Below are 21,881 nucleotides of genomic sequence, written 5' to 3'. Positions count from 1 at the left end.
TCTTTTTTTTTTAGTCATAAATTTTTGTTTCAACATATTTTTAGGCTAACTGTACACTCCACATATCTTTAAGAATTCATCTACGAATAAGCAGACATTACAGTATTTGTAAAAGCCCCATCCATAGTTATTTCTGTTCGACACATTTCATTTTGGCATGTGAATTTCAAGTGGTCACAATATTTGAATTTGTCATCATCCAGCAATGGTAATGCCTCCTCATGCTCAAAGTGCTGCTTTGGTTTATAGATCCCCTCCAAACCTGTGAAAATGATCTTTATTCATGTAATGTTATGTAAAAAAGTGCTCCATCATTACACATAAAACAAACCTAAATGCTCTGACAGCAAAACGTCGTCAATGCCATCAATGGGATCGCAAATTCGCATTATGACTGGGAATAACTGGCTAAGTAAATAGTAGTTGACATCTATTTTCAAAGTCTCGCTGTTCTTCAACTCGTCAACATGGTACGCTCTTTCAGTTGCAGATTTATCTGTACCGTCCTTTTGGGAAATAGATAAATGTGAAAAAAATATCTCTCATTTATGCGAAGTATCAAGGTGAGCAAAAAGGTTTGAAGCTTCCAAAGAAGTTAAATTTTTTGTTACTCACATATTCTATTTGTACAATCGTTCACAAACATTTTAGCGCAAGGCCAATTAAAATATTTCAATTCATTCATCTGGAATCATGACAAGAATGAAACGGTACAGGAAATGCATGATCATCTTGTACCATCAATATCATCCTTAATTATCACATTTTTTCAAAGATAATCAGTGATTTGCATAAACATAAATTTATTTAAAAACATCTGAACGAACAAATTGATGCAAATCTATTCATTTATTTAAAAATGCAATTCAAATTTTATTCCATTTTTACCCGACACCCGTTCAAACCTTTCTGATCCCCTTAACACAGATATTATGCAGCTGATAATTAATCACCCCGCAAATAATGTACGGTACTGTATCGCCAGCCTTCCACATACGTCCGCCTTTCTCGTTTAAGCGTAAAGCAACACTGACATGAGCTTGTTTTTTGTCTGGATAATCACTTGGATTCTTTGATAACTGTTTTGTTATAACAAGCGACGAAAGTGGAACATTACCTTCCTTCAGCGATTTTGAAACAACCCGCAAGATTTCAAATATATTTTCTAACCTTGCATCAAATGGCTGTTCACACAGCAATTGGTCCAGTACATTCCTAAATAACATCTCATAGATTTTTAGCTGTAACAAGACAACTATTCCCTCACGGAAAAGTAGCACCGATTGTGAGACATGACTACATATTCTAAAAGAAAACAAACCTTCCTACTTCACAGGCTAATTGGCACCAATCTCTCCTGACTATATCTAAACCCTTGTGTTCCTGCGTCGTTTCTATCTGACCATTGGGTAGTTTAGTCATTGTAACTGCAGCGTATTTTTTCTTTTGCAAAAGCAAGAGATACTTGAACACACCATCAATGTCCAATTCTACTTTTTTGTAAAGCTTGTTCACTTCCTGTTTGATCTGGGAAAACGATTTAGGGCAAGTTCATTATTATGCAACTTCACACTCAGAGATATACCAAATAAGGTAAAGAAACCTTTATATTTTTGTCAACTCACTTGTTTACCAATTGCAAACACTTGTTCATAATCTAGAACATTTGTATTGATCATAATCGAATCAGTGTCACCATAGATAACTTGATAGTTCAATCTCTCCACTAAATCTTTTGTATTAATTAAGATTTCTCGCCCTTTTGCTGAAATCAACAAATCACGAAAATATATATCTATATATATGCGCGCATTTAGTTCGTTTTTTTAACCAGTATTGTGATACTTGTTTTTAAATGTAATGCGTTATATCACAATGCATTTGTATGTATGTACCTGTGACCAATGCTGCCAATCCCTTGGCGTAAAATCGGCAATGTGTCGCTCCTAAACATCCATACATAGAATTGGCAGTCAGTTTAAGGGCCAACTGCCTAATGTTGTACTGCATTCGCAATTCGGGAGAAATATTGGATGCCTTCATAAGATTCTTAACTTGGACACGGCTCTCGACTAGTTTACGGATTTCTGTTGGAATGACTCCTGGCTCCAAACATGTTTCAGGAATACAAAGTTCCTATATCCAGAATAAATAAACATTGTGAAGAAGAACATCAACGTGTTAGCAAAAACTTGGTCAACTAACAAAGAACATTTTGATCAAATTCTACAGGAATGTTAGGTGGACAAAGATACTCGATGCTTATTGTTTTATACTTGGCTAATTTTATTTTTAGATGGTAAAACAACCCTTTTAATGGCTTTTGATAACATTACCTATTGGCCTTTTCATATAACTGTTCAATCTATCTTCCTGAGATTTGATCTCTTCCTTGTATTTCAACTTTCAAGTTAAGCTGCGTAACAATACTTACTGTACTGTCGCTGTAGGCAGCTCCAGGAACGGTGGTAAAGCATATATTATACTCTTGTATGATACTTGGATACAAAGAATTGAAGTCCATGAGTAAAATCAAAGTGTCGTAAAATCCTTTTTTAGGTTCCAAAACCAAACCACCCGCATAGGCTGCTTTCTTTTTACGAGAATTACTTTCATCTGAAGATAAGAATACAAATTTCATACATTTCTGACAGAATATTTTGCTACAAGTGCATGATTACTTACCCTTTTCAATGTTGTTCTTATCTGCCTTAGTGTTTCGTTTATCAGGTGTAATATAGCCTCTATCATTAAAAGCGTGTAGCAAAAGATACTCGTTTCTCTCGGCTCGGCCAGCGGTCAGAGTTCTCGAAAGAATATTTCCTGCATAAACGTCATGATACATGCGAGTTGATTATAAAGTCTCAAGGAGCACACTTCTCGATTCAATTTACTTGAACACAAGAATATTCCGTCCAGTTTTTGTGACATCGAAATGTTGTACACAATTTCACAAAAAACAGAATCATCAAATTTTTGGCGGCACATCATTGAATGTCGAGATGTTCACAAGTATTAAATCTATGTAAGTTCATTAAAGGTAAAAAGTATTTCTCGATTTCCATACCAGCAATGCAAGTGATCTGTAGTGCTAGAGGCATGACGTTGAGTTCGAACATTATCATGATAATGCGTGATGCGTCAAGCATTGTAAGTCTCACCAGTTCCACTAGTTTCTCAATATTAGCATAATACTTTGCGGTATCCTCTGGCTTAATTTCTCTGCAATCTTTTTCTTTCCCCTTCAAGACCTGCATGTAATATAAAGGTTTTCTTCAATGAATGTTCTCAGATAAAATATGGCACAATTACAATTCGTTTTTATTACCCAAAAATTAACAATATTCTCGCACCATCATCAGAAGTAACGCATCTGCTAACCCAGAAATATTACACTATAACGATACCTAATTTTAACAAAAATATGATTTGAACATCAAAGAGTGGTTAATATTCACGAAAAAGGCAAAAGTATTTCAACTGACAGTTATAATTCCAAAGTCTGCTACATTCTTAGCATCACAAATGTATGGAACCTTGCTCAACATATCGTATAATGAATGACTAAGGAAAAAAAGCATTTTTGTAAAAAAGTTAGTGCAAAAGTTACGAACTAGTTTGATCAATTCATTAGACATTGCAGGATTCATTTATTTTGTCTGCATACACTTAGATAATTACTTCAAGATATAGGTAGTGATCACTGGACAAAAGTCCTTACTGTGCTGAAATATGAGTAAGTGTTAAACAATTTCAGCTAGAGTGACAAGTGAATGTATTGTGGTGCAGGTTTAACATAAAAGACAAGAGTCCAGCTTTGTTGTTACAAGTTATTCTGTAACTAAGCTGTTACTGTATCCTTTTTTGATTGTTGTTTTGACCCCAAATTTTTTTAGTTGTATGTAATTGTTTCTTAATCCCATTTTAGCCACGATATGAAACAAGATAAAATTACTTACATTTGTACAAAGTGACTGCAAATCATAACTCCTGACTTTAAGGTTTAACTCTTTCGCTGACGTCTGGATGTCGCAAAGCAACCGACCACTCAGTACTTGCCCTATCAAAACTTTGCCCTGTAAAAAAGAAATTCGCGTTGTGTTGCTTTCAAATTTAAAATTTGTTTTTATCGTTACTAAGTTTTTTCTATAAAATATATAAAATCGTGTCTCACAATTTAGATTCCCTAAAAATTGGCGACTACGCGGTGATTTTAGTTTGTCTACATTACCGTCTCTGTATTACATCAAATTCTAATGCAAAGTGATCGGTGAAGGCAGAAATCATCAATGTTCAAGACATTGAAATCAGCAGAGGTATTTTTATATTAGATTAACGTTTTTGATTCTGTTTTAGCATGGTGTGAATTTCCAAATAACTCTAAGATGTGTGGCATAGTGACTTTGCCACTTTTATGCGACTCTTCGACTCTCTGTATAACGAACAATTGTAGTACTGTCCAAAAGTCCGGGATCACTGTTCTAACTTCCGATTGAGACAGAAAAAAGGTGCAAGACAAGGGGTTCGTCACTCATCAGTTTGTGTGTACACTGGGCTTTAGGTCTGTGAGATTTCCCATGATTTAAAAGATTTCACAAGATTTCATAATCTTCCAGAGATTTCACAGGTTTTTATAATATTTCAAAGGATTTTTAAAGACTTTATGGGGGATTCAGAGATTTCCTCTATTCTAAAATTTCAAAGGTATATTTGAAAAGATTTTGCGAGATTTCAACTGATTTCACGCGATTCGAAGGATTTCTTACAATTTGAGAATTTCAAAAGATTTCACGCGATTGCAACAGATTTTACAGGGGCAAAGGAATCTTGAAATTCCAGGATTTCAATAAATATTACACAACTTCGACAGTTCGTGTGCTATCTTGAGATTATATCAAACTGCAGAACAATTGATTTTATTAATATCAAATTCGAATAGAAAACATCCAATTACATACAGAAAGTGAATATTTCGAGTAGAGATCTCGTAACGGATGTAAATTTCTTTACCTTGTACATGGGAGGTAGAGTGCGCTTCAACCTTCCAACTCTGCTCCAGTTTGGTATTCTCAAGTTGAACATTCTGTGCATGAGAACATCAAACTGAAATCCGCAGTCACATCCGACTAACAAGTCTGGATCTGCTTTTTGCAGTCTATTCAATAGTTCTTCAAGCAAGTTTCGCTCTTTGTCGCAGTGAATTAATTCCGTTTGGGTTCTTCTGATTAGAGAATCTTTCGAATACATTACCCAGCCCGCATCTTCTGGTCTAGTAATCACTTCGATTTGGAACAAACAAATTTTCTCATTAGAATATTTGAGCAGTAATTTTCGAACAAGAATGTTTGAGAAATATTTAAGTTTCACTATATTCACAATGAAAAAAACTTATGCGAATATCAAAAAAAAAAAGAACGTTAACAGAAGAGAGCAGGAAACTTACAACAAAAATGCTGTACAAACGGGGGCTTCGGTGATGGCTGGTCAATATGATATTTATTATGCAGAAGAACTCCTATCATGGCAATTTCGTTCTGCTGCGATTTTGTATTAAAGGATATTCGCACATTAAGTGTTGCCACAATCAACGGAGGTGGTGGAGTGCTATATTTGCTTATTGATACCGATATGTTTTCCGCCTTCAAACAATTGACCTGTGAAAGAGAGATATTGGCTACTTCGTTTAATAGGAAATGCACAATTCGGCTCTTTGGTTTAGTTCGAAGATGACAGTTGAAATCACAAGGGCCCAATGTGATTGTAAATTCACAATATCAAAATCAAAACATTTATTCATTGATCAGACATTTGTATGGTTTTATTGTAAACGATGTGAGCTTCAAAAGAAATCAACTATCGAAATTACATGACTCATAGCAGTCTCCTCGGTCAGAAAAAGGGAAAAAAGTGACTACAAATATTCGAAGTGAACATTTAGTGACAGTAAAGTGATTAAAAAGTTATGTATTTCGGAAAATGTATTTATCCAATTTCGGAGCACGTGGTCCACACCTATTATACTGCGTTCCTGCCAATAGGGTGAAGCAATACACAAGTTTTGAAAATCGATATGGCCGGGCATGGAAAACTTGTGGGTACACATATAAGTACAGAAAATTTTTTGTCACACCCTAAAAGTTGGGATCTTCAACTCCGGAAAAACTTCAACGTTGCGGTTTTATCGATCATTCGAAAATTAATGCTTTTTCCGTACTTATACATGTATGCACGGTCATTATGTTCACTTTTTCTGCATCAAATTAAGATATTCTGAAATGCACTGAAATTCATTCCATTCTCGTTCATCATATATTAGAGACATACGAGAAGCCTACAAAAAAACGCAGTTAGTGCTTCGAAATGAAATCTTTCTCTTTTTGCAACCAGGTTTGGAACCTTCACAGGTAGAGTTGTTTGTTATTTATTCAAGTTTTAAAAACTTTCTGTACTTTTTTCAGATTTTTTTTTTTCTATTTCTGGTTAGTTCAATGATACTTTTTGTACTCTCTCATCAGAAGAGCTGTTTTTTGATTCATCGAGAAAGTATTTGTATGGATTAGAGAATTGGTAAATAAATATTTTTTGTTCCAGGCTTTTTCAAGAAACGGGTTCAATTTTTCAAATAGATTCCTATTACTTAGGCACTGTGGTATAATTTTTAGCTGGAAGTATTTTTTTGATTGCCGGCAATAAATGATTGAAAAAAAAAATTTGGTAACAATAAATTTATAACAATTTATTGCCAGTGAACAAAAAAAAACCTCCAGCTGATAATTGTGTACCACACTTTTTTCACAACTTGAACTATATTTAGTAAAATTTTTAAGTAAATCGAGTAGATCCTAAGGGTAATTCCTTCGATCGCGAATTCCGGGCAGTCAAGAACTATTTGGGACCCAAAACTATAGCACTGTTTATAAGATAGTAAGGAACGAGATTCTGGCCAGACCTGAAATTCGGTGACCATCGGCCAAAACCAGTTAGGGTGGCGACAATTTTGCTCAAATAAAATTTGTCGACTTTTCCATGACTTTTCTTGTAAAAAAAATTAAGAATTTCCCGACCTTTTCCCACGAAGCTTAGGTAATGTTATGCAACTTTTATGACCAAAAGCTCCAAAAGTTGTGTTCATTGAATACATAAATTATGATCTAAAAAATACATATTACTGCTTCGTTTCACATAAATAATTAGAAATTCAACAATACCATTGTACGATGCAAATATTATTTCCAATCACTTCAAGTATATGCACAAAAAAAAACAAAACACCTTAATTTACCTCCACTTTACACCAGCTGACTGGACTATTGGTAGGCAATGGGCATTTGACATCCAACCAGCACGGACCTTTAATTTTTCGCTCAATCAGCAGTAGCTCCAGTGCATTGACAGATGTTCCGAACACTTGTTCAATCGTAGGTCCACTATAATTGGAAGCAATAGCGGGATCTTTGGCTGGGTATTTAACTTCCAAGTATTCCGATGTTTTAGGTACACCCTTTTTCTCAAATGCATAACTCTTTGTAACTGTACAAGAGCGGAAACTCTTGATGCCATTCTTGTTTGCGTATTCGTTAAACTCTTTATAAACGTCCATCATCGAAATCGCTTTTGTTTCTGATTCCTCGGCAGTGTCTGTAGGTTTTGCCTAAGAAGAAACATGAGATTTTTCATTGTTCTCCGCTTTAATGCTTTTATATTAATGATTAGAATATTTCATCTCGAATTAAACAGTCAAATATTATATACCGAGAAGAGAAAAGAAGCAGTAAAGATGGAGAAACGAAGATTTTAAAATTATGGCTAGGATATCAACACGTTCACTGCCAATGACTAAACTATTGAGTCACAACAGCTTTCCACCAGATGCCGATGACTCGAATAGTGTGTCAAATTATTACACTGAAACTAAAGATCAACTTCAGGGGATGGTGTTAACATTTTCATCAGCAGCGAACGTGTTAAACTTTCCCGACTGAAGGAATTTTTTTGCTTTATATCTATTCTTTCTCATGTTATTGAAAGTAAATTAAAAAAAAAAAACTGATGTAGACTCCAGTATCAACGAAATCAAATATATTATATGGCCCATTCGGCCAACTTTGTTATGTGATTATGGGTACTAAGATATGAATATCTTTCGATGTTTATGCCTTTGAACCTGATCGTTTATCAGAAACACATAGATTTTAACATGCCTTCTCATTGAATATTAGTCTTCAAATTTTTGACACTTCTAGCTGTTGAAAAAAAATGTACTAATATATTTTTTGTATAGAAAAGTCTAATTTTCGGAAAATGAAGTCCATTTTTTTTTTTATATATCTTCAATGACAGAAAAACAGTGTTCTGTGAAAAATCGATTTTTTTTTTTCAAGGTTTTGCAAGCACAAAAAATTATTTTAATGATTCCATCGGACAGTTGAGAACTTTTCTATAACGAGCCTAGATTTACAGAATAGGATCCCTGGTGAAAATAAACTTTGTCATTTCTCTATTGTTTCTCTGAAAAACTCAAAACGAGAAGAAAGAGAAAAGTAAAGTTTTTCAGAAAGTAAAATCGTAAAAAAAAACTGAAGAAATCTAAAGAAAATCTGTAAAATTCTGTGAGAATCTGTGAATATTTGAAAAGACTGAAAATAGCGGCTGGTAAATTTTACGAGAATAACGTAGTTTCAGAAAAGTGCACAAAAATTACCTGCGGCAGAGTTGTTCAGGGAATACTCTGCGTTTCTCATTACACAGAGACATTTAGAAATACCTCTGCTTACAGGTAAAGCGACGCAATCTTTTTCAACGTTTTGCAGAGAACATTTCTTGAATTAAAATATTCCAATTTTTCATATTCAAATTAATGAAGAATACAAGAAATTTTAACTGACAAAAACTTATCCATTCCCTATAATTTTGTTACATTCTCCAGTCCTCATATTCCGTTCCCACAGTCTTAGTCACTTTACACCCTGCATCCTAGTCTTATCTTCACTGGGTCAACAGGTTCATCTCTATACCTCAACTAGCGAGTCTTCTATATTCTCTAAACTCATTGCTCCCATCCTAGCTTTCGTGCGAGTCACTTCTAATTATATCTTCCCATCCCAATCCAAACCCTTTTCCCAAGCCGACTCCTTTACATTGACCACTGTCATAATTCAATAATTTGGTCATTAACAATAAACTAACTATACCATTTAAATCGTGTGTGTTCTTTAAAACTGATCTTTTCCTTTTTCTGTCATTCCCTGCATTGGAAGTAGTGGCACGTAAGTGCATAATCGACGTGTACAAACCCTAAAATAGCCTTCCAACACCTTGGCTGGGCATTGAGTAGGTTTGAGTAGCCACTCATCGAAGTCTACTCATTCTATCCCATAACAATTTCAACTTTCAAAAATCAAATCCATCTTCCAAATGCAGTCTTACAGAAAAACTATTTTTAAATTGGCTATTCAGTCTTGACCATGATGTACTTTCTCCTGGGTAGTGTAATATTTCAAATACTTAGATTTACTAAAAAAATTCCGTTATGTATTTCTACGTTTGAGTTATATAATAGATGTGTATAATGTATTGTACTAAGTTGAATTTTGACGTGCATTATTATTGCGTGATATTGTTGTGTGCGGTGTATGTCTGTGTTCCGTGAGTATGAGAATTGCAAAGAAATCCCGCATTTATCAGAGAAATTTTGCCAGATTTCTAAGAGAAACATTTGTGCCGGAGATGGCGGATAAATTTTCGATTATGAGAAATAAAGTCTGATTCTTCTCTTACAAGTGTCCGCATTTACAGAAAAATGACGGAATTAATTTGCAGAGATTCTCAGAAAAATTTTCAGAGATTTGCACAGTTCATTAGATATTTTCAGAAACATGCAGAAATTATGTGCTTCCGGACTGCTTACGGTGAAGAGATTTACAGAGGAAAGACTTCGAATTTCCTCTGCAGATTACGAAATTTGAATTCGTAGAAAAATTCGTAGAGTTAATTTGCAGAGATTTACAGAAAAATGACTGAGGTTTTTTCACCCGGGATGGCCATGGGATCGTTATTACCAACCTGAATTCACCTAAACCATGCACATACAGTCTCAAAAAATATTTGCCACTCTAGTTTAAGGGAGGTCTGAGGAGGTTGATATCCCTGAGACTAGGCCTTACGAATCAACCTTTAGAGGACGTGAACACCCGTATATTGGGGCGACGCATAATCGACATTTTAATCATGATAGTTTTAACATATTAGATACCTTTTTTATACATTTTCTGAAGGAGACCAAGAATCCCAAATCTCCGTCCTCTAAAGGTTAATAATATTGTATGTTCACTGAATTTTGTTAGAGTATTATTTTCATCAAAGATTACTACTGAATTATGATATTATGATAATATTGACAATCCAATCCGATTAATGGTTTGAGTTAGTTTCTGTAACACGTGAAAAAATTAGCAGCTCTTCATGTTGAAAATTATGGAAGAAAATACGATTTAAAGGTACTAATATTTTAGGAATCGCAGTTTTCGACGTGAATCATTGCCGTAAGTTATTGGTCTGACCTTTTATACACATGAACTAATGTGACTGCGAACGTATGTCGACGTTGGTATAAACTGCTATTATATTGCACTCAGAAACTTATGCAAATGCATGACCTCTAATTTCCAAATTTAATGACACTGAATACCGAATAATATTGGATGTCCGATATCATCATTTTATCCTAATTCGCATTTTTGAAAACAATGAAGAAATGACCCAAAGGTGTTGTGAGGTTAATCTGATGGAAATAATACAGTAGAACCTCGATTGTTCAAACCAATTGGGACTGGGCCTAGTTCAGATAATCGAACACTAATGTTAGGTGACACGATGTTCAGCGCTCAAGAAATATTCAAAAAATATGTCATACACATATTTGTTATAATACGGACTATCTATTCAGCTAAGTTTTTTTGGGAGTTTACTAAAAACTATCGATAAGAATGAATATGCGAGGCCACTAATACGCTGACAGGGCAATCAAGCTTGAACATGTTTGATCGAACACTTTGTTTGCAACATTGTAATTGCGCGCAGTCTTTCGACATGCATATAAATTAAAAAATTCGCGCCGTTTTTCAAAAAGATACATACTACGTAATAAAACACCAAAAACGCGGGCGTAATAAAAAAAAAATAAAATGATAAAAAACCAGCAAGTTGAAGTTCGAATTATAGAGGGTTTGGTGATCGTGAAGTAAAGCGATCGTGATTCGGATGACAGATGTTTGGATTATCAAGGTTCAACATTATTGTTTCATAAGGCTAGTCCCAAATGTATTGGCCCCACTTAATTGTTAAAACTGGATGAGGTAGAAATACTCACATGTTCTCTCGGTAGGAGGTAGATTCTCCTGTCAATATTCTTGACCGCAATGCAACAGGAAACATAGGCCTTAGCTGTCTCAATATAAACTTTGCCAAATAAGTAGACCACGCCAGGTTGTTTGTAAGGATCTTCGAAGGCATCCCACCAGTAGAATCTAAATATTTTTTCACCTGTTTCATTGACGTGTAAAGGAAGGTTTGAATTATCAACCGATATTTCCATCTCCGTTATTTGTTCTCCAAAATCATCATCCCATAAATCACTCAGCATATCCTCGTTCGTAACTGACGGCTTTACGGTTTTTCCCTTTAATTCTGGTTGCAAGGCTTTGGTTGTCTTCGACGTGTCCGTAAATGCTTGATTTGAATCTTCAAAGTCGAAACTTGATAACTGAATAAAAGATGAATTCCTTATGTCATCGTAATTGAAGACGGTGAAGTACCCAAATTACGTATGTTTTGATAAAAAAGAGCAATAGTACCATCATCAGGATTCTATTTTAATTACGCTTCTGAATTAGCACACATAATCTAAGATTCTGGAAAGTCAGACATGAACATGTTATTGGTAATTGGAGGGTCTATTCGGATTTGTTTTACTGAAAAGTATGTGTAACAAGCTTCATTAACATATTTTTTTCTAATTGAAACCAATAATAGAAAACATTATTACTGACGAAATCCTCGACCATCTCACTTGTTGACATATTTTGTGCTACCCTCAACATCTGAAAAGTGGCTTGATTGATTTACTTTAAAATTCGAGATAGTATTCTTCGATAGTTTATTCTTTTTGCCACGATCCCACACTTTTGTGAATTATTAAATTTTGTTGCTGATTAAACAATAAAGTTGTTAATTTTGGACGAGAAATCGTATTTCAACTTCAAACTGTGGCCATTTTCTACCGGCAAAAGAAAATTCAAATTGGCGCAAGGAGGTTGAACTGTCCAAGAAAACGGTCTCTAAATTTGAAGTAAATCGATTCAACCCTTTTTGAGATGTGTGTGAAGTTGGCCCAGCACTTTTTGAAAATAATAATCATGAAATTTGCGGTGAGTTCTACTCACATGTTCTAAGTCCACGGTTTTCCTAAAGTTCACAGAAATTGGAAATTTGATAAGCCCAGCACTCTTGAGGTATCTGAAGAAAAAAAGATGTGCTAGGTTGTGCTAAATTTGTGCTAACTTGTGCCGTACTACGTTTTTTGAGAACGTCCGTTTATCACGGAAAAAAATACATATGTCAAAAACAAATTGTAATAGGTTTTGTGCCAAGCTTGTACCAAGTTTCAAAAAAACAGACAACCAGCAAGCACTTCCAAGATTTTAAAATTTCTTCCATTGAGCTGGTTTGTACCGAACTTGTACCAACTTGTTTTGTATTCTGTACAGCCAAAAACTTTGAAAGAACTGAAAAAACATTTAAAAATCTCGAAAAACATAGACGAAAATACACAAGTTGGCACAACCTTGGCACAACACAGCACAATCGAAAAACTTGCAAACTCTCAAAAGTGCTTGTTTTGTGTTCGTTTCTTGTAGTCTCTCATATGATTTTCTGAATTATTTGGTGTTTTTCAATTTTTTTGCAAGTTTGCGTAAAAACAGAGTACAGAACGAGTCGTTACAAGCTCGGTAGAACCTACTCCAAATTTTTTTTTCACATTGGTGTTTATTTTTATTTTATTTTGTGATATACGGACATTCTCAAAGATGAAGTACGCAGGATTCGTACGTTTTTATGAAATCTGAAATTCCGCGACTTTTCTATGTAATCTATAATAGCCCGAAAATAAGATTTTTTCAGTAACCCATCAAGGAATATGACGCTGATTAATGACGATTTTTTTTTACCCAATACTAATACCTTCAATATGACCTAATAACTATCTTACTGTCTGACTATCAATTTACAAACCATAGCCTGAGAGTTGCGGTAAGAAAAAAGCGAAACAAGGTTTGGTATTAAGTAATATATATAGAATGTATAAAGTGGTGCGATGAAACAAAATTTTGAGTGCAACCTTGTTTTTTTTCTCTAAAGGTGATACCTTACTCTGTACTCTGTATAAGAACGAGTTTATTTCTTCGACCGACTCAACATTCCAGTTTTATTTTTGATTATCCGTGACTTTTGAATGACTTTTCCCTGCTGTAAGAAATTCCCTGAGTGTTCCCAATTTTCCAGATATTCTCTGTGCGTACGATCTCTGGTATGGTACAAGTTAGCACAAATCTAGCACAACCCAAAACAATTTTTGCTGGGCTTATCAGGTTTTCGATTTTTACGATTTTCCGGATAGCCGCCGACTTGGGAGACATTTTTTGGAAACCGTTTCAATTTTTTGGAAAACGGTGATGGCACAATTTAACATAACTTTCATAACTATTACTTTAAAAAAGTGCTGAACCAAATTCACACACATGATATCTCGCGTACTATAAAACATGTCGCTGAGCAAAAATGGTGAGGTTATTATTAATAACGATGCTTCCTCTCGATTGATTCTGTTAAAAACAAATTACAAATTATAGCTCGATCAGCATATTTTTGAGTAGAACAAACGTCAAGTGAATTAAATAATCGATTTTCGAGCTGTAAATATCTAAAGTTTACCCATTCTTCGACCATCTACTCATATATATCCCATTAAGGGAATAGGCCACTCTAGAATTTGCAAGAAATCGGTTTTTTTTTTTCTTTTCTCCATATTATTACACCTTTCAAGAATATTTTGGCCCAAAAGAGATGTCGAATTTCCAAAAATTGAAAAAGTTATGAGCAATTGAGTGAAATAACGTAACGGTGAGCGCTTCAATAGAATCAAGCTCAAGGCTGTAGCAATCAGTCCGTGAAAAAGCTGCGAATGCGGCAGAAGGCCTCTCATATACCCCAGAAATCACCAAATAAGGGTATGAAAAATTGAAACTTCATCTAATACAAAATTAGTATCAAAACCGAAGACAAAACTATAAAGGCGTTTCTCTCGAAACCATGTTTTTCAAACTGGGTAAATTCATAAGTTGAATAAATCTTTATCAATCGACTTCAAAATTCAACTGTACATTCAAAACTAGATTCTCTGGAGAAGTACATAGGATATTGTCGATATATTGCGTAGTTCTTTTGTTACAAACTTTTTTCCTAAAATCTTGAACTTTTGTTTAATAATGCGCCATTTTCGCAAAAATCAATATTTCAAAAAGATACTACATAAGTTCTCTTGCTGTTTTCATGCATAATCGGAGAAGATTTGGTTTTTTGTTTTAGCTCAAGAATTGCCGGCGATACTGACCCGCCTGAACACCCTTATAAAAAAAAAACGACCTCAGCGAAGAAATATTGTACAGCCGACACTTTGTTATCAATCACTACAAAAAAATTATATTTTTTACATTTTATTGGTACTATGATAAAAACTCCTTGACAGAATTTCGAATCATTTTATCATTAAAAAAATGTCAATAAAAACAAAATCCAAAAATTGGCATATTTTTTTCCTTTCTAGAATGGCCCCTTAAGAATTACTAACGTTACTAACTTCAACCTTATATATATATATCTCAGTCGTCTGAAACATGGTTGAGAGGTAAAATTGATTGGGCTTACATCATCAGTATAATGGTTGATGTCCTCTTCCATGCTATCGACTATGTGATTTGTGTGACTAGGTTTTGCCTTTTCCAGAGTTCGAAAAGGAGCTTCTGAACTTTTACAACTATAATTTTGCGTTTCGATATCACTGTCATCATCAATCGCTTGACTTATACTGACGGATGATGGGCAGAACTGTGATGTAGTTTTAAGATCCGTTTCCTTTTTCATGCTCTTCTCACTTCTGGTAGCTATATCAAACAGCTGTTCGTCTTCACTGTTATCATCTATTTGCTGACTGGCGGATTCCACATTAAGCAATGGCTTCTGCCACTTGGGTGGCACTGTTATTTTTTCATTTGTCCTAATTTAACATAAAAAAATTTTTAAACCGTTCACTTCTATACATTTGAGTTCACTCAAAAAAAAGCTGAGAGGTCATATTAACTGCAATTTGGCTGATGTTTAATCAGGGTGGCCACAAAATTTTGGGAAAGAAATTCCATTACATTTCCAAGATTTCCAGGACCTAAGACCTAGTTGACCCTGACATTTTGCCAGTTCCAGTAAGTTACTGAAACCTAAATCGTTCAGCTTATCAACTCTATATTCGCATCAAATTCAAAACCAATTGAAGAAAAATATAATGTACAAAAAAATCCGTTTAAGCCAATTTGTTTTTGAACGACAAAAAGTAAACTTGTTATGTCGTTCAACTCTGAATCAAGAAATTCATGTTTAGTGGCATAATTTTATGATCATCTTCAAATTCCTTGTGCTAACAGCGTTGTCTTTAATAAATATCGTCAACGTGAATAAATGGCGTTACAGGGTAGTCGGAAACAATTAGAACTTTTATCCAATGGGTAACTGAGGAAAATCTAATGCATTTCTAGACAAAAGTAGAGTTTTAGAATATTTAAGGATATAAGATAAAGCACCCCCAAAACTTCCAAGACTATGGAAGATTCTTCTAATTATTTCAAACTCTCTGAATCAAAATTCTCTTGGAACACCCATAAATAAATATATATATATATATGTATGTATGTATTTATATTGTGATGTCTCATATTTAGGGTGTTTTTCAACACATACCCCCCTTTTCCCATCTTTTTCAAATAATTCAAAAAAAATTACCCAATTTTTTCAGATCTTTATATAATCTCTAACCCGTGCCAACAACAGAGTGGATTTCCCCGTTTTTAAATGGGAAATTATTGTATATATATTATTATATATTATATAATAAATGAGGGAATATTTTAATACACGTGTTTCGGACACATTCTGAGTAGGTATATATTTTATTACAAAAGTAATAGGATTCAAAAAAAATCGGCAACTGCGAGGTTTTAGTAGTCATTAGTGCTATTAGTCTGACCAACAATTCACATCATCACACCACGCAATTCCCCAAGATTGCATGTATTTGTATAAACACGTTTATTTTAAATGGGTAAATCCGTCCTGTTGTCGGCACAGGTTACAGTTAAGATGAAAATCTGAAAAAATTAGGTCATTGTTTTTGAATTATTTGAAAAAGATTTGAAGGGTATGCGTTAAGAAAATGCGTCAAGCCCGTAGAAATGGGACACCCTAATATATATGTATGTAAAATATTTTGGTGAAATTCGCAAAAGTGGTAATGATGTAGCAATTTTAAGAATTCTTCGTGCAGTATAGAGGCTACTGCCTCGATAAAAACAGGGACTGTTCGAAAACTCATATGTAATTATGATCCGGGCTGATAGATTGACCAGTAAGTGTCAACAATTTTGTTTACATTAGGTAGTGTTTAGTTTAAGCCTCATCGAAACGATATGAAAACTTATATCGCATTTTTCTCGAAACTGCATTCATCAATCTGGCGTTCATAACACCTCACGAACTGATCGTTTAACTTTGAGCAAGATATGTATTTTTAGTACAAATATCTCTATATGATTAACGAATAAAGTTAAGTAAATTTGTGTGTTAAACTGATAGGCAATCTGTGCTATAAGTATTGTAGTGCGTATAATTTTCACTATATTTACTTCCTAAGATTCACAGAATATTCTCAAATATTACTAAATAACTAAAAATAAGGCTGACATCAAAATATTTAGTAATTTCTGCACAATACCTAAAAACAAGCAAAAAAAAAAATTCATCCATACTGAAATACCCTGTCAGGGTAGCGACACTTTTGCGCGAAGAAAATTCCCTCACATTTTCCCATGAAACTTAGATAATGTTGGGCAGTTTTTATGACCAAAAGCTCCAAAAGTTGTGCACCTTGATTATATAAATTTGTATCTAAAAAATACGTATTATTGCTTCGTTTCACACAAATAATTGGAACTTGAACAATACCATTCCCATCAGTTAGCTTAACTGAATTTACGAAGCACACCTTAAGTTTGAAAAAGATTAATAGAAAAAAAATATATTTTTCTCTATGGCCCATTATAATTACCTATCCCCGTTTTTCCCGGTTTTCCCGGCCTGTCGCCACCCTGTCTCTTAAAGTCGGAGCAGTAAATATCCAGACTTACTCTGTAATTAAATCATTCCGACAAAGAATTTTTAAATGGAGTTCTCCAGAAAGAAGGCAGTTTTTTGTGTTGCTTCTACATATTCATTTCTTATACACAGTCGAGTTAGCTTCTCACATGACCATACTTCTACCATTGTCTTTGAACGGTGTTTTGCCATAAAAAAGACCAGAATGCGCTGGTAATTTGAGAGAGTTGGTATTATGAAACGCATGAAATGATGGGAGATATTGTAGAAAGATTTTGAAGAATTTTTGGACATTTCTGTAGATATTCAAGGACTTTACAACTGTTGAAGAGATTTGAAAAAATTTGAAATGAGCTTGAAGTTATTGTTGGGCGAGACATTAGAAGGAGATGCGTGGAAACTTTAGAGTAAGGAAATGAAGCGTACACAATTTCAAAAGCGATTTACCTCTTGATGAAATTGGACATGCACGATAAAAGCGCGATTATTTTCACCCTGCCATTCATGTACATGTTAATGAATATCATCGGATGAATCAAGTACCAATACTCAGAAATTAAATAGATTGAAAGAATTTGCTTTAATTGAACTCACCGTAACTTGGTGTGAGGCCTGACTAAAAATTTATTTGGTTCACGAGTTTTCTTTGGCTGCACATCTTGTTTACCACTTTTCAACTCTGCCATAAGGTCGTTCAATATATCATCATCATCCAGCTTCACTTGGGTCTCTTTCTTAGAGGGCATTCCTACGAGCATGTTCCTAATATTTCCTTTCCCTTTGTTTGAATTACTCTTCTTTTTCCGAGGTCCAGATTCCTTCGTCTGTGACGCTTGCTGAATACTCTCACTGTCCAAATCATCATCAAATATCTCTCTACCATCCTCGACATATCCATTACCATCTGAATTTCACGAATAAAATCAGTTTTTCACTACAAAAACCAACAACATAATTGCAAAGAAAAACATTTATTTATTTAGTTTATTGACTAAAAATTTGCAAAGTTTTTGATCATTGCCAAGAAAATATTGAAACCGTAATTTTTGAAAGTGCCATTCACCATCATCAACAATCCAATCATCGATTTGACGTTCTTGAACCTTTTTACTGTACTCGCTCTCATCGACTTCTTCGTACACGTTGGCCAGCTCGTCAACGTGATACTTGTTCTTGCTCCCTTTCAACTGTTTCAGCTTCTCCAAAGCAGAATAGCGCCCCTTTTTATCAATCTTCTGACGCCTTGACCGTCCTGTCTGTAGAGCTGAAAAATTTTCAAAATAAAGGTTCATTATGATTATTTGTTCGCTTTTACTCTTTCAGGGTGGCCACTCAATTCCGCTCACGGAATTCCCTGACATTTCCCGGTTTTCCCTGACTAAAATCATTATTTTTCCCTAACATTTTGATGCACAATTTCTGCAGAAATCACTAAAAACTATAGTAACCTAGGTAAAGTATGGCCAAATATATTAAAGTTATAAAAGTTTTTAAAAGTTGTTCGTTCCGTTCATTATGATTTTTGAAAGTTGACAAAAAATTAAAATTTCCATTTCCGTGGTTTTGTTAAGTATATACTTACGAAGGGGCTCCAAGAAGCGAAATACTTTTAGAGCTATTATTTGAACATTTATGCTGTTCGCAATGAAAATCGAGGTTCGAAGAATTATGACTAATTAACGAATGTGTAACTCTTTGAAAAATAAACTTAAAAATTTTTTTCCAACGGGACATTTTTCTTTTAAGTGTTAAGAATACACCACAATTTATCCAAATATTTAAATTGATATCTAATACAGCAAAACAATTATCTTATGCGGTGTACTGTCTAGACGCGGCGCGTCTATGCCGTAACAGTTGCGCAGAGCCCTATGTTCAGCGTTAAATTAAAATTACTAATACTGAAGATAGAATTCCAGGTGCTCGTATTTTTTTATTGGAAATTTCCTCCTCTTTAAGAATCTTTTTAAAATTTTCGCTAGCGCTTTTACTTTTTGAGTTATCGCCAAAAAATTGAGGCTTCGTTTTTTCTAGACTATTAGGCGTCGGTGAACGTGCGTCTCCACACGCAGTGACGGCCATAGATAAATCAAACCGATGTCTGCTCGTACTACTGAATTCATGTGACAATCAACAACTAAGCTTATAATCGTCAATAAGGAGAGAAGAAAAATTGTGACGATGCGGTGATAGCATCTCAATTTTATGGACAACGCTTTTGAAATCCGTGAGTTCTATAAAATATCCCTGACCAACCAAAAAATTCCCTGACATTTCCCTGACTTTTCCCTGACATACAAAATTCCCTGACATTTCCCGGTTTTTCCGGTTTTCCAGACGGGTGGCCACCCTGTCTTTCAAATTTTGTATGAATTACGTATATTTTGTTATTTTCAGAGCTTGTTTTCACGGATATCATAAGACAGATGCACAGGTAAGCCAGCCACTTCCAGTTGTCAGCCACTTACAAATTTAGTCTAAAATAATATCGATACTATGCTTAATTTAAACAAAATTTGTATGCTTTTGTGATTTGTAATCTTTGCTAAGATAGATGTGACTTATATTTTGTACAACAATCTGTACTGCAAAAAATAATACATTAAGCATTAAGGGTGGGAGAAGAACATTGCGTAGCAGGTTGTGTCATACGCAGTAGTTCGGATGGAAAAAAAAAAACTTGTTTGATTGCACATCGAAAGCCTTGAACTTGAAGAAAGCCGCCTGATCATTCCATTCATCATTATTTAAATTCATATTGTATAGTTATATTGGAGGTACAAATTATTTCGGTCCGTTTTTTTCGCTCAAAAAATGCATTTATTTCAAAAGATAATGAATTAACAAATTAATCAAAATATTGTCCATCACTGCTTACAACTTTTCCCCACCTCTCAGGCAATTTCGGAATCCCGTGTAAGAAAAACTTCTCGTCTTTTGAGGCAATCCCAATTTTGAAGCCAATTTTCGATTTCTTCGAAACAAGTGAAGCGGTGACCTGCCAAATCGTGTTGCATCCGTCGAAACAGCCCGTAGTCAGAAGGAGTAATGTCCGGAGAATGTGGCGCGTGCGGTAAGAAATCCCATTTGTTCGTTTCTAAATATTTTTTGACAACTTTTGCGACATGAGGCCGAGCGTTGTCATGCAAAAAACTTTATCATGTCTTTCCTTATATTCCGGTCGTTTTTCTCGTAATGCACGGTTCAAACGAAGTAATTATAGTCTCGTTTTGCGTTTGACTCGGATCTTCATTGAGTAATGCCTGTAATTCATCGTCTACGAATTTCAGCTGTCCCGAGCAAGGTCTATCTTCAACGCTGAAATCACCACTTTTGAAGCGCCGAAACCATTCTCTACGTGACTTGTCAGTTGGAGCATTGTCACCGTAAACTTTCACAAGCATACGATGAGCTTTAGCTGAACTTTTTTTCCAATTAAAACAAAAAATTAAAACTTCCCACAAATGGTGTTTAGTTATCAAAAAAACTGACATTTTCAACAGCGTAACAAAAAACGTTTTATATGAAACTCACAACAATACAAACTGGATGTTATCGGCAGGTGTCCAATTTGTCTAAAACCAGGGCAATCAGCTGTTACTACTTAAAAATTGAATGTTTTTAGAGCCACGTTTATAGATCCATCTTTTGAGAACGGACCGAATTAATTTGTGCCCCCAATACATAAATTGTGTGCTGAAAATTACGGTATGCAAAGATAACCAACTATCGGCGCATCTACTCTACTGAAAAAAACGAAAATAATTGCTAACGTTCTTCAGCAATGCAAATACGTTACATGTGTCCGGCATTCCTTTAAGTAAAATTTAAAGTGTCACAGAAACCTTGAAAATAATTAATCCAAGGTGGTGTTTCGAGTTGCAACTTGGAGTAACACAGCTTGAGTATTTGTTTGTGAAATAATTGGTTCAACAATTTGTAAACCAGCGAAAGTGGATTACATTTTAATGAATTGGAGTTTCTTTTGTCGTTCTATGGCCAATAGTTTTTTTAAAATCGTATTACCCGATACTTGGTCTGTGATGACAAATCAATTGTTCTGTACAATCATTTTTCATCATGGGATTAAATTCCTAACTTAACGAAGCATTTAAAAGAAAAACTATTATTTCATAACCTGAGCATTTCCCAGGAATTCATAAGCCGCATTGAAGCAAAACTTTTTCATATTTTGGAAACTTAATTCCTTCAGAAGTTATTTTGAAATAGTAAAATATTAACTTTTGTCTCAATGTTTCATCACGATAACATGACTAACTTCGACCTCGTGCCCTTATGCTATTATAATAATTTTGAAATTTGTATTTAGTAGAGCAGTTGTATAATGCAGGTTATGAAAAAAAAATCTCGATATTAGTAGGACTAATAATTGGTAGATACAAGAT

The 21,881-nt window shown here is 34.5% G+C and overlaps 1 protein-coding gene across 1 annotated transcript in view; it reads right to left on the bottom strand.

The window, feature by feature from the left end:
• Window positions 1-21,881, bottom strand: part of DNApol-alpha180 (DNA polymerase alpha catalytic subunit) — a 29,348-nt gene that overhangs the window by 6,515 nt on the left and 952 nt on the right. Inside the window, exons 2-18 of the mRNA XM_046629312.2 lie at window positions 18,539-18,739; window positions 18,070-18,379; window positions 14,983-15,331; window positions 11,369-11,761; window positions 7,283-7,651; window positions 5,444-5,654; window positions 5,011-5,279; window positions 3,960-4,076; window positions 3,068-3,251; window positions 2,686-2,823; window positions 2,435-2,616; window positions 1,896-2,136; window positions 1,626-1,765; window positions 1,322-1,527; window positions 954-1,215; window positions 332-506; window positions 102-262 (exon numbers count right to left, since the gene is read on the bottom strand). Coding sequence (XP_046485268.1) covers window positions 102-262; window positions 332-506; window positions 954-1,215; window positions 1,322-1,527; window positions 1,626-1,765; window positions 1,896-2,136; window positions 2,435-2,616; window positions 2,686-2,823; window positions 3,068-3,251; window positions 3,960-4,076; window positions 5,011-5,279; window positions 5,444-5,654; window positions 7,283-7,651; window positions 11,369-11,761; window positions 14,983-15,331; window positions 18,070-18,379; window positions 18,539-18,739 — 3,908 coding nt within the window. The remainder of the gene's footprint in view (window positions 1-101; window positions 263-331; window positions 507-953; window positions 1,216-1,321; window positions 1,528-1,625; window positions 1,766-1,895; window positions 2,137-2,434; window positions 2,617-2,685; window positions 2,824-3,067; window positions 3,252-3,959; window positions 4,077-5,010; window positions 5,280-5,443; window positions 5,655-7,282; window positions 7,652-11,368; window positions 11,762-14,982; window positions 15,332-18,069; window positions 18,380-18,538; window positions 18,740-21,881) is intronic.

This window comes from Neodiprion pinetum, chromosome 5, assembly GCF_021155775.2.
Source record: "Neodiprion pinetum isolate iyNeoPine1 chromosome 5, iyNeoPine1.2, whole genome shotgun sequence".
In the NCBI taxonomy this organism is placed as follows: domain Eukaryota; kingdom Metazoa; phylum Arthropoda; class Insecta; order Hymenoptera; family Diprionidae; genus Neodiprion; species Neodiprion pinetum.
Note: the sequence above shows the minus strand (reverse complement) of the source record. Positions and strands in the feature narration are given on the sequence as shown.